The 12650-nt window shown below is 44.8% G+C and overlaps 1 protein-coding gene across 17 annotated transcripts in view; it reads left to right on the forward strand.

Annotated features, from left to right (window-relative positions):
- The window catches only part of VEPH1 (ventricular zone expressed PH domain containing 1), a 94548-nt gene that overhangs the window by 36464 nt on the left and 45434 nt on the right, over nt 1–12650 (forward strand). For 16 of the 17 annotated variants that reach the window (XR_008578243.1, XR_008578244.1, XM_054834988.1 and 13 more), the window contains 2 exons: nt 340–549; nt 8250–8470. Coding sequence is in view for 15 of the 17 variants with exons in the window: in XM_054834988.1 (XP_054690963.1) it covers nt 340–549; nt 8250–8470 (431 nt within the window). In the remaining 2 variants the exon portion in view is untranslated. The remainder of the gene's footprint in view (nt 1–339; nt 550–8249; nt 8471–12650) is intronic. The other variant, XM_054834997.1, reaches the window with a different exon arrangement.

Consider the following 12650-nt stretch of genomic DNA (forward strand, 5'->3'; position numbering starts at 1 on the left):
TGAGTCCTCTGTTCTTTTAATCAAAAAAGTATAGGACTGGCCCAGAGCAAGGGAAATATTTGGCGAGGAGTTTTTTTTGTCTTTTTTAACAACTGGGCATTTCCTTACTTATACATGCATAACTGCAATATTTCAAGGCTACAGCTTACCCTTATTCCATATGTTGAGCTGAACTTTGATTGACCTCAGCGATAGCTCTGGGCAAAGGTCAGCAAGGGTGGAAAACTATTTTACTAGTGTTTTATTTTTATCACTCTGAGGTACAGTACCTCTTTTGGTTATATATATTTCATTTAAAAATATATTCATCGGTTTTTTGCATCTGATTTTTTTTAATAGGTGCTGAAAGAGTGTATTCCACTTCTATTTGGACATTTGAGAGACCCTAACCACAGTGACATTATTCTAAACATACTTGTAGAAATATCTGGCTATGAACCAACAGCCTTAGCCACTTTTCTTCCGACGCTGAAAGAAATTGGTGAGAGTTTTCCAAGCTTGATTGGGCAAACGGCAAAGATCTTTGGAGCTGTTGGACACGTTGATGAAGTAAGTTTAAAACCAAAAGGGGTGGATTGGTTGGTTTTGGGGTTGGGTTGTTTGGGGTTTTTTCCTAAATCTTGCATAAAGTTATACATCTAAGTATTCCTTTCTTCATGAGTAACCAGACTGCCCTACTGGAACATATTCCTGGTCAAAAGACCGCAATAGGTCTAGACTGGAATACCACCAGTATGGGTACGAGAGCAAGTAGCATGAAAATCAGATGTAGTATTTTAGTGACTGAAACTCCTCCGGCCTTCTAACCAAGGAAGAGTCTCGTAGTAAAGGGTCTCTGCAGAAGTGGGGTTTAGGTTAGTGGGAAAGAAAGAAACTTTCTAGAAGAGATTAACAAGCATGAAAAAGATAAATATTTAATTCTCATAACTGTAAAGATAAAAATATAAATTATTATTATTATAATTTATCTACCGTGTATCTGGCCTGTGCACATACATGTTCTGTTTATATGAATTGTCTTTTTACGGAATGGCTAAAACTCCTCTTTGATAAAAGCACATAATTGTCATTATTCCAGGGGCTTAGCCAAGTTAAGTTGCAGTGTACCTATATGTCAAATGAAAGGCAGAGAAAAGGAAAAAAAAAATACTTTGCACGCCCTTTGTATGATATCATGTTTTAGATGCATATGGCCTTCAGGAGTGTTGTAATTGTGCAGTGAAACATGAACTTCCTCGTATAGTGTAATCCAGCCATTTTGGTTTTGTAGCCGTAGCTAATTGGGGACTTCTTGCAAATGTCTTTTATAATGAAAGTGCTCAGTGGTGATGCTGGGCTCAAGCCTCATCACAGGAATGTCTTCACAGTTAACTTGGTTTGGGATCTGACCCAATGGGAACTTTATGCCTGAAGAGGATTTACACTGACATTCTCCTAGAAACTATGGGAGTTTCATGGCAGCATAATGAATTTGCACGGAAGTTTTTGGTTTAGTCATAAGTGTGCAGTCTGGACGCGGGAGCAATGCTCACCTCATCCAGGTGCCATGAACAGACTCAAACACAGTGTGTGCAGAAACCGTCAGGCTCTCGGGTCCCAGAGCCCTCTGCCCTCCCCAAAATACCAACTCAAAGATCCCCGCGTCCCCAGTGGCGAGGGATGCTGCTCAGGAAGATCTAACGTTAGCCCTGTCCTGCTGGGACTGGGAAATGGCTTGGACCCTGATGAGACCCATTTCACCCTGCTGCTATCCCCTGCTCCTAAAAATACAGCCTGGAGGAGATGTCCACCACGAGCTTGTAAACTACTTGATTGCTCAAGACCTTGATTGTCCTGAGGACACCGAACTGGTTAGGCTTATTTATGACACATCATGATTTTTTAATGAGATTTTATTTTCATTCCCAGGTATGAGCTTATGTGTCTTTCACCACTTTTAATAGACGTTTTCCTTCCACTTCAGATCATGGCTCTGTAAAGGGAAAAATAATGTTCTGCTGAACTCAAAGAGTTTCTGGTAAATAATTCAAATTTTTAAGGCTGTGACAAAACTCGATTATATAGCAGAAAATGGATGGTATGTAATAAATCTAACCATTTGCTGAAGTGTGGCACTGACACCTGCCATACAGTTACCTGGATAATTTTTTTCAGCAAAGAGCCGAATCCTGCAGTTTCCGTGTCCTTTCAGTGATCCTTGAGGCAAAACTTGTGCTAAGTCAACTGGAGTTTGTCTGCATAAAGGCTAGAGATTTCACTGTAGGTTTTGCCTTTCTGAATCAGACCTTTAGGTTGTCCTTCCTTTGACTCGGCTGGAGGCCAGTTTGGAGGGAGGAGGGGAGAAAAGTGGCATCGTTCTGCTGTGGGTGGGGAAAATCCTCCGTATATTCATCAGAATTGTCTCGGTAATACCCTTCGATGAGATAATTGCGCTAATTGAACCGAATATTGTGGAGCAGGGAGCATGGTGGGAGAAGGAGGGTTGGGGGCCGCCCCTCTGTGCTCCCGTTCGCTGGCACGGATGGATGGCGTGCAAGTCTTACTTCGGTGGCCGCAATAAGGCCAGTCCTTTCTCTCGGCACATAGTCTTGAGCGTGTATTGGCTGGGCGACGGCTGTCTGATCGGTGTGGGTACAGCACAGGAAGACACTACGCTTGCTGTTTCTGCTGATCTTGAGCTTTATATTTGTTTAAAATGCAATTTATCATATAAGAGTCAAAACCAGATTTGGTTTGGCTTTATAAATCTTATTTCTGGGGTGGGGAGAAGCCAAAATCACATTGAAGACTGTGAGCCAAATGAAGTTTGTTGTTCTCTCCTTGTTTACTTACATCACCCCAGCAAAATTTACCTTTAAGAACTGCAGCTGACCACATTTCATTCTGCATTTAAGTACTTAAGGGTCAACATCTCCTAAAAGCTTTACAGCTTATAACTAGCTAATCCTCAAATAAGCACAGCTGGGATCAGGACTCAAGGATTTAATTCAGATTCTGTATTTTAGCGTGTTGAACCAGCTCTTCCCATGTGAGTGTCTCTGAGGGTCCTTTTCTGCTGTGTTCTGCTGCTTAAAAGGGACTGAATTTATGTTGCCTTTTGTTGTTGTTATTGTTTTATACCAACACCAAGAATAAGCAAGGGACCAGCTGGACATGTTGTATTTCATATATTGTTGGAAATTACAGACTACAGTAAAGCTTACAAAGAAATGATTTGCAAAACATTTTCTCCTTGTATTTTTTAATCTGTTGGCTTGTGTGGATACACATAGCTACCGAGTGTTACACACGCAGCCTGGGCAAGCCAGCATTGAATAATTAATCTCCAATCTCTCTCTTGCAAGTGTTGAGTAACTGGCATTATGTCCCGTGTCATATGTCTTATTTTTCTAGGAAGCTGCAAGCTGCTGACTCAGCAGCAGACTGCATTCCAGCGCGCTGCCGCCACGAGCGCTGCGTGTTTGCAGAGATGGCACACTTTGCATTTGTGTGTAGTGGGCTCTGCTTTAGTGACGTCCGGGAGACCTTGCGCTAGATACCCAAAAACATTGATAAAAGCGACACGCAAAGGGTGGCAGAGGTGAACTTTCCAGTGTGAGACGAATGGCTCCTGTCCTCTCTTGTTTTGCTTTCCAAAAAGATATAAAGCATGAATAACTCTGAATTATGGACGATCTGCCCCGATTGCAATGTCTAAGTAGTTACCAGTGCTCCCGTGACTTGACTTTGTTTCTGCAGTCACCTTGGAGCCACATCAGCCCATGAGGCTCCTGACATCAGTGCCAGGCTTGCACACCGCTGTCACCTGGATGCAGGTTGCGCCCTGTGAGACCTCACCGCTGGATCTTCTCTGGAGTTTGTCCCCACTCCGTCCTGTCTCCTCCGTGCTGGGCAGAGGAGCCAGGGGGGCGGACAGAGGCGCTCAACGCTGTGCCTCAACCCAGGGGCAACGTCTTGGTGGGAAAGCGCAGGCAAGGTCTCTGGGTGAGGAGAGGTCCAAGCACAGTTTAGAGGAGCTTTGGGGCAGCCTGAGGAGCAGGTGGGTCTCGGGTGCTGCCTGCAGTGCCCGGGTGCCCCAGCCCTGCCCGTGAGCAGTCTGGCAGCTGCCTTGCGGCTGGAAGACCTGGTGCCTCCTGCCTTTCCTCGGCGGGGAGCGGTGCATCTGCATCGCTGGTGCCCTCGAAGGGTTTGGGTGTGCTTCTGGCAGTGCAGTTATTCCCTCTGGTACAAATGGTGCAGTGAGCCTTTAAATGTGCTTGGGTGATGGCTGGGCGTTGCACGCTGGAGCCAAGGTGAGTCACCATTTTGGGTGCAAAACTTATGCTAGAGTTGCTGGGGGAGGGCTTAAAGTTTCCCACTTTCTCCTTGTGGAATACTTTTGTCTCATGGGGCTTTGACTGAAGGCTCCTTGGGGCTCTTGTGCGTTTAGTACCGTAGCGGATCTCTTGTAGTCCTCCTTTTCCCTTGTAAAGGTTTTGTTTGCTTTACTCCAGCGGTTTCTTGTGCAGATTTTGCCCCCACCCTATTGTAAGCCAAGAGATGGGTCGTGTCTCTGGATGCTCCCATGCAGATCAGACTTCTTGAAAGGAAAAAAAAAAAAAAAAGCCACGGGTTTCTCTGATGTATGGGGCATCACTCGCTGTGTTGCAGAATCAGCCTGCGATAAAATAAGCAGAAACACATCTGGCATCATAAAAGCTGGACAGATCTTAAAGGCTCAGTATATAACGACGAGTGCACCCACAAGAAAGAATTAAAATAATACTCTGATCTATAGGCCTAACTGCGAAGTTACAAGCATTAATGCAGCCAGTTAATTTATTTAGATCAGGTCCAAGTAGAAATGTGCAAGCAGCAAAATGGTCCCTGCGGACACGTGTGCTGCTGACGGTCTCATCCCACAGCCCACTGTGGCGGTCCCTTCCCAAAAACCTCTGTTGCCACTTGCCCCCCTCTTCCTGTGACGGAGCCACGTTACAGATACGCTGCTGGTTCTTATAGACGTGAATCAGCATCAGCATCCCCTTCCCAGCCAAGCAAGACAAGTGGGAAATGAAACAACAATGGTAGTGTTGGAATTTTATTTATTGATGTTTTATTTCACTGGGAGGTTTACTTGGGGAAAAGAGGTGGCAAGGATTGAGGCTTGGCCCGTTATGGTATAGATTGCAGATATGAGCAGAGAATCCTTTCTGCTGGCTTCTAGAAGCAACTTCTTGTGCTTTCACTGAACTGCTCTCTCCACCTTGGCAGCTCAGACAGACCCCTGGAGAGATGAGAGCTTTGGCTGAAAAGAGATCCCTTTACTTTAAAGGTTGCCCCCTTGTTTATACGCGCCACTTCTGTTGATGTCAGTGACGGTCTCATGGGTGAAGTTGAAATCAGAACTTGTCCCTTAACCATAAATTTGTGCAAAGCAAAACACCATCTTGGGGCATAGGTCAACTGAACATTTTAATAATTTATTTTTTTTTCCGATAACTGTATGTTTTGAACCAACTGGAAATCGGAGTTACTTCTGAAAGCCTTGTGATCTCTCTTTGTAGTCTCCTGAGCCTGATTTTAAGATAAAGCAAAATACTTTGCCACACCTCATTGCTTGTATTATAGATCTTCACCTACTGGCAGATGTAATGCCATTAAATGCAAGGAATGCTTATGAAAAAATAGATGAATACGTAAAATAAGTATTGTTAAAATAACAATAGCTTACGTATATCCAAATAGGCTTTCTGAAAATTTTTTTGATAAAAACTGTGGCAGGGATAACGACCGCTTTCATTTGAGCTATTCTACTGTAATCTTGTTTTGTATAACAGTTACATATTATATTACTCAGTAGAGTTTATTGTTCTTTTACCTCACTCCAGGCGAGTAGCAGCCTTTCAGCATGGCTGGAGACACTCCAGCTGGATCAAAGTGACGTGAAAACGGTCAAAACTTCCCTTCCAGTTAGGTCTGCTGCACAGTTTGTTTAGGAAACAAAAATGTGTTTTAAATGTTAATTGAGCCTGTGTTTATCTCTTGGAGGGGAGGGGGGTGTCATCTTCCAAATAAACTAGCGAATGTGTACCAAAAAGTCAACCTCTTTCAAGCCATAGAGGAAAAAAGCTCATTCCGTCACACCATCCCAGCCTTTCCGAGGATGGAGCTGTAGCTTTTCCCCATATGGCTGACGGGAAGCAATTTGTTTGATGCACTTTTCTCATTTATCTCTGTCATGGCACAGTGTAGCAGATCCTCTTTTGCTTAAAATAAGTTGACTTTTTCTTCAAAAAATGTCTTGCTTGTGATGCTCGGGCTGTGTTCTGCCGAAGTCCCCCGTGTATTTTTATGGCCCAGCTGTACTTGGAATCAAACTTTCAGCAATTTTTTCTCTCCTGTTACACGGTCCCAGAAGAGAAGAGGTAATAACAGTATTGCCCCACAATTGAGGATCTGTATGGCACACAACTTCCCCTCCTTTTCTGCTAACCCTTGGGATGAAGAGATTTTTTTTTATTTTCCTAAAGTGCCTTTGCTTGCATTTCAGCACAGGCTGTAAAAGCAAAATGTTTCCCAATTTCTGTACCAATCTGCAGAGCACCAAGTGGGTTTCACTCTGTGAAGCCATCCATACCCATTTACCTCGGTGTAGGATCTGATAAGAGCTCCTGTGATAATTGCTGCTTTTCCCGCTAGGGTGTTTTTACAACTGTGAAACCTAATACACTTAGAACGATTATAACAAAGCAGAAGAACCCTAAGGCATTGCTTCACCTTCGGGGTTTGAGTTTTAGTATGTGAATTTGTACACGTACATACAGAAATAGTTGGAATTGGAGTTGTGTGCCCTTGCCAAGCAGAGATGATAAAGTATCCTTGCTAGAAAATATTTGCATGTTTAATATTATGATCCAAAACAGCGCCTTTAATCCTACTTTGTGGGGGATGTGATCTCACTGATAAATCGGCGAGATCACATCCCCCTGATAAAATGGCTAGCAAAACTTTGGCTGCAGAGGGCATATCAGGCTGCAGCGCGTTGGCAGTGATTGATCCAGCTGCCAGACAGCGCCTTATCGCGTGTTATGAGATCTTAAAACGAAATCTCATTTTAAACTTCTCTTTGGTGCAGTGTTAGTCGTGGGTCTAATCTGAGTGTTGCTCCTAAATGAATTGCTATGAAAGGAGAGAGCCCCTGTGATTTACGAGGTACTTGAACCTCTCGCCATTAGCGAGCAGAGGTGCTGATCGTCCCCCAGCTGCTGCCCACTGCACCTCGCCGCTCTGCCGACGCTGTGCCGGGGGAGTCCCGCTCAGCCTGGGTAGCACCGGTGACGACAGGCCCGGAGGTGACACTGCTAAATATAGCAAATCAGCTATCAGGTCCAGAAAGGAAGTCGCGATTGGGAAACGTTTTATGGTCTGCAAAAATAGGTTTTCACTCCTGGCAAAGCATTTGTAACAGCTAGTGGCATACGCAGAATTGACTGCAATCAATTGAGCCTGGTGACTGTTCATTATTTGCAGTTATGGAGTGGAGAGTAATGCGGACAAAGCAAAAATCCAGAAATTAGCCCATTAACACAACGAGGCTGTAACAGAGACACAAAACCACAGTCGGTCGTGGGTCGTGCAGTGCCACAAACCAGCGCAGCCCTGAGTGGCAGGTTGTCATGCATTTGTGTCCATGCTAACGCCTCCGTGAGCTCAATGTGCAACAGGTCGGGTATGGACACCAGCACAAAGACCCTGGGGGAGAAGACCCCGTGAACTGGAGCGCTTGGCCCCTTGCGAGAGAGTTTGCCTGCCACAAACAGCACAGAATAAAGCAAAAAAAGGGCACAGACATTGGGTTTAGGGAGGTGAAGTAGCTTGGCCAGGCTCATAAGGCTCATCAAAGATGAAAGGGGATCTAGGTCTGCTGCTGGTGCTCTGATCTCTGAGCCAGGCTGATCTACCACCCTAGAGCTACACAGGGCCCTTCAAAGAGGCTTTAGGCACTCTGTCTGTAGGTCTGAGGAGCAGACAAGGCGTGCTGAAGTTAGGTGGGGTTAGGTAATACTGGGAGAAATAAACATAACATCAATAGTACACAAAAATAAACTCTGCGTTTGATGCAGTTGCCTTGTTGTTAGTTATCGTGGGGTAGCCACTGTTCCCCAGTGACAATGTTTTAATCGGCAGCATGCACACAAACCTCCCTTGCACAACCAAACAATGAATTAATTGGTTTAAAATGGTTCTTATCTCCTCGTGTTGTCTAGGAGCGAGCCAGAATATGCCTGATGTATTTGGTGAACCAGCTGGCCAACATGGAGCACTCATTTCACCATATTCTTTTGCTGGAAATTAAGAGTCTCACTGACACCTTCTCCAGCATCTTGGGCACCCAGAGCAGAGATATCTACCGCATGAGCAACAGTTTCTCTGCCATAGCCAAGCTCCTCGTCCGACAGCTAGAGAACGACAATGCGTCAGCAGCCAGGTAAATCTAGTTTCTGTATGACAAAGCCACAGCCATCTCCGTGGCTCTGTGAGGCAGTATAAATGTATCTTAAATATATTCTGGTTGCGATGAATGAACAATCAGCTGAAAGTAAGATGTACTATAGTTCCTACAAGTTGCTACCTTGCCATTTTCAAATCAATCTGGATATCCCTCTTGTATCGTTCTAGTATATGCTCATTCACCCATTGGATTGTGTAATCTATAGGGTCAGGTAAGCATACAAAATAGTTTACAGACTTGTAGAAGTATCTTGAGGCATGCGTTTCAAATGCAAGCATAAGGCTGATTGACACTAAAGCAGAAATCTGTAATTAAAAGGTGGCAGCAAGAGCTGTAGGTGTCTGCACTGCCCACTCCAGCTTCATACTTCCAGGCAGAGTGACCTCTGAACATCATACAACAGAAATCGCGTCATTTGGCGCTGAAGAATAAAGAAGCTGTTCAAGTTTTAGCACTTACAGAATAGGAAGAAAGCCATGTCTCAGATAAGTAGACTAAGGCAATCTAAAAAGCTTCAGTTAAAAATAAATCAGTGAAGTCAGGCTACACAATTATCATTGAGTTTATTCTAGAAGATAACCACTGAAGCTGATGAGAACAACGACTGGCGTAGTAGGTCCCTGATAAAGCTTTGCTAAAAAAGTCTGAAAAAAAATTCTCAAGCTTATATAAAAAGATGTTCTGCTCAGCTTCTCTTAAATGTTAAAGCATTGGGAGCGTTGCTGCATTTGTCACAGTAAGAACGTGTTATTTAAATATATGGTGGTAGTCTCTTATAATTAGCATTGTGCATACTGAAATAGGTCAAGAGGGCACAAAGAAATAGTAATTCGGTGATAAAATTTAACACAGATGTCAGAAAACTCATAACCATGAAGGATAGCCTCGGAGACAGACTTGCAGAGTTGGAGCCAAAACATTGAGGTCATTTGAGAAACAATTAATTGGTATCCTGGAGAGAGTTAAAAATGAAAAAAGGAGAGGAACGCTGATGTAGTCCCTCATTCTACAGCAAGAAATGTCCGAACTTCACCTGGCAGCAGAAACCTCTGCTGAAATCAAGTGAAGATAGTGAAAAAGCCTAAGTGGAAATAGCAGGGTGAGCATGAAGTGACACATGTGTTTTCCAAACCAGCCAGGTTGAACTGTGAAGAAGAGTATGCCAGATGTCACTTAGGGAAGGGGACCAGAAGGGAACTGCAGTGAAGCAGGGCAGGAATTGAGGTTTCAGTAGCAAAGCATAATAATTATTCACGCAGCCCATTGTGGTCCCTTGGTTTATGGTAGAAAAATTGCTTTATCTGCTAAAATGTTGTGATATTCCTATTCCTTATTATCTTCTGTGCTTAACATTTATCTCTAGAGCTGATAAAAAACAGTAAAAAACAAGAAAAGGGTTTCATTAAAATGTTGTTGCTGTGTTTCCCTGTTTCTCCGTAAAATTCCCCTTTGTTAAGGCCTTGCTTTGCCGAGGAGTGTGTGAGTGTGGTTACAGATGCAAAATACTGTTTGGGTGGAGACTCTGGGGGAGGAGAAGGGAGGAAACAATAATATTTTTCAGTGGATTTTTCAGAAAACATCTTTATTTTCCTTTGGGGAAAAAAAACCCCTACTAATTATACCAAGCATGAAAGGAAGAGTCTTTGGTGGTTTGCTCATTTAAGTCGTGTTTGCTTCCGAGTGACAAGTTTGAACGCAGCTGCGCGTATGAGCAAGTGAAAATAGAACTGCTGTCTTTGGAATATAAAACCCACGGCAGGGTCAGAGGGCCAGACTCTGCAGGGTAGTGTGTAGGGGCAGGCGATGGAAAACGAACCCACCTTCTCCCAGGGCTGCAAGGGAGCTGCTCAGAGTTTCTCCTGGTTTAAGGAAGGACAGAGTTTGCAGTGGAAGGAACTTAAAACAGACATTGAAGCAGCAGTTAAGCCTAAAATGAGAGTTCTCCGCTGATGTTAAGTGGAGTTTCTTTTGATTTGTACTAGCCTAAGCGGGACCGGTCCATATGTCGACATGGAAATACCCTCCTAGCTCCAGAGCTGCTGCAGTCACTGAACTGCAGTGGTTTTTAAAGAGCAGCAATCTAGAGTACTTATGCTGTGAAAGGAAAACAGGATTTTAAAATGTGTGGCTGGATTATAACCATTCCTTCCAGAATCATGTGTTTACACAAGAAGAAGCTGATTTCTTCAGAGCAATGGCTGGCTTGGAGTTGTTTGACACAGGGAATTTTACGTGCAGTTAGCGGAGAGTATAATTAAAACCATGCGATGCTCTGTTGCCCCTTACTGTCTGTCCTGGTTCTGGCAAGGATAGAGTTAATTTCACAAAGAGCAATTTCACAAGTTATTCAGTCTCAGAGGTGCTTTTTAAGAACACATACGGAGTTTTAATGGACTGATCCACCCTAGAAGTATAGCGTAGTCAATTAAAAGAAGGCAAGAAAGGAAAGAAAGAAAATGTAATGATGCCTCCAAGCCCTCGTTCTGAGTAAGAACTGAGTATAACAGGCTATACCACTGCTACTCATTTTAGTGTTGTGGCTGGATGAAATGATCCTTTCTCCTTAAAGGAGAGGATAGGTCTAGCACGTGGCATCCTCGAGCATTCATTTACCATTCATTTGCCTTTCATTTTCTATAGTATTTGTCGTCTTTAAATCAACATTTGCAGTGGTGAAGACAGCTGTAATAGCATCTAAGACTCTCCTATGTTGGAAAGGGACTATGGCGTGATTCGATTCAGTGCAGGCACCAAGAAGCCTGTCTGCGTGAAGCATCCACTCCCCTCGCTGCTCCGCGTCCTGCCTGGCCCCCCGGGAGCAGCAGCCCCTCAGCAGGCAGGCCGGGCAGCGCATGCCCCTGCCTGCTGCCTGTGTCCACCAGCATCAGCTATTAAAATGATCTGGCCTCCTCCGTGAGCACCCTGCGAGAGCAGGCGCTGTGAGCGGCACTGCGTGTGACGTGCCGGAGGATGGAGCCTCCAGCTCCCTCTGGTCCCTCAGCCTTGAACGTTACCTGGCTGGTGATGTTTCCGTGATCAGTTACTAGCAGTATTTGGAAGCTCTTGATGGGCTTCCCAGCTGTGAGCCGGAGGTTTCGAGGTCACTATCGCTATCCACCACTTGTCGTCTTCAAATCTGCGCTTCCGTCGTATTTGGGGAGGTGATTATGTCTGTACGTTGACGAACCACAAGGACCCGCACTTGATCCATTCGTGTTGCTTCCATCCACGCAGAGTTGAAGCCCTGGAAGCAATCCCATCTCGACTGTATTTTTAGCAATTTCTATTTGTGTCTGCTCTTTTCCCCATTTTAAGCACCTGACTGGTGATGTTGATAACGGTGCTGGTGGTCTGGAGAAATGCTCTTCAGATTAACATATCACTCCTGACTTGCAGACCCATTTATTTAGATCTCTTTCTACAGAGAATTTAAAAGCAGTGAAAAGATGAGTACCATGGTACTATCTTTGCAAGCCAGGTCCTTATGATTTCTCAATAGGTTTCTGCATCCTCTTCCTCTCAAAAACAGCCTGAGCTTTGGTGTAAGCTGATCCTGCTCCAGCAACCTCAGCAATGTACCGAACGTCTCTTGCCAAGATTTCAAACAATAGTTTATTTTACTGTTGCTGGAAGGGGAGGCCAGCAGGAAGGCCTGCCAGGCGTCCTGTTGGGCGCGGGGTGGAGGCTTCATCGAACGTTTCGCTTGGGGTATGTGCTTTTGGCTTCCCGGGAATCGATGCGAGCACAAAGCGGGTACATGGGAGAGCGAGTGGTCCCCTGGGGATGTGCCCGGGGCTGAGGGCTCTGCCTCCGTCCCGCGGGGCTTGTGGTCCCCCTGACATCCTGGGCACCAGCAGGGCCAAAACCGGGGTGGTGGCTTGAGGAGCACCCGGCAGCGATGAGCCCTGCGTGCATTAACTTACTGCTGCTTTGCGTATGGCAAATAGGATTCATTAACGTGTTCCTTTAGCCAAAGCATGTTCTTGTATTTCCATCACGAAGCCATCAGAGCTCAGTGGGAGAACGCTGGACAAAAAGGTGCTGTTATAAAAGGCCATTTTTATTTCCAAACGTCATCAAGGCTTCTGGCTTGGGTCTGTCACTCATAAGCCCCATCGGTCTATCAATCCCCTCTCTGTAGCCAGAAGGCTTTATA

The sequence above is a fragment of the Grus americana genome, chromosome 9 (assembly GCF_028858705.1).
Source record: "Grus americana isolate bGruAme1 chromosome 9, bGruAme1.mat, whole genome shotgun sequence".
NCBI lineage: Eukaryota > Metazoa > Chordata > Aves > Gruiformes > Gruidae > Grus > Grus americana.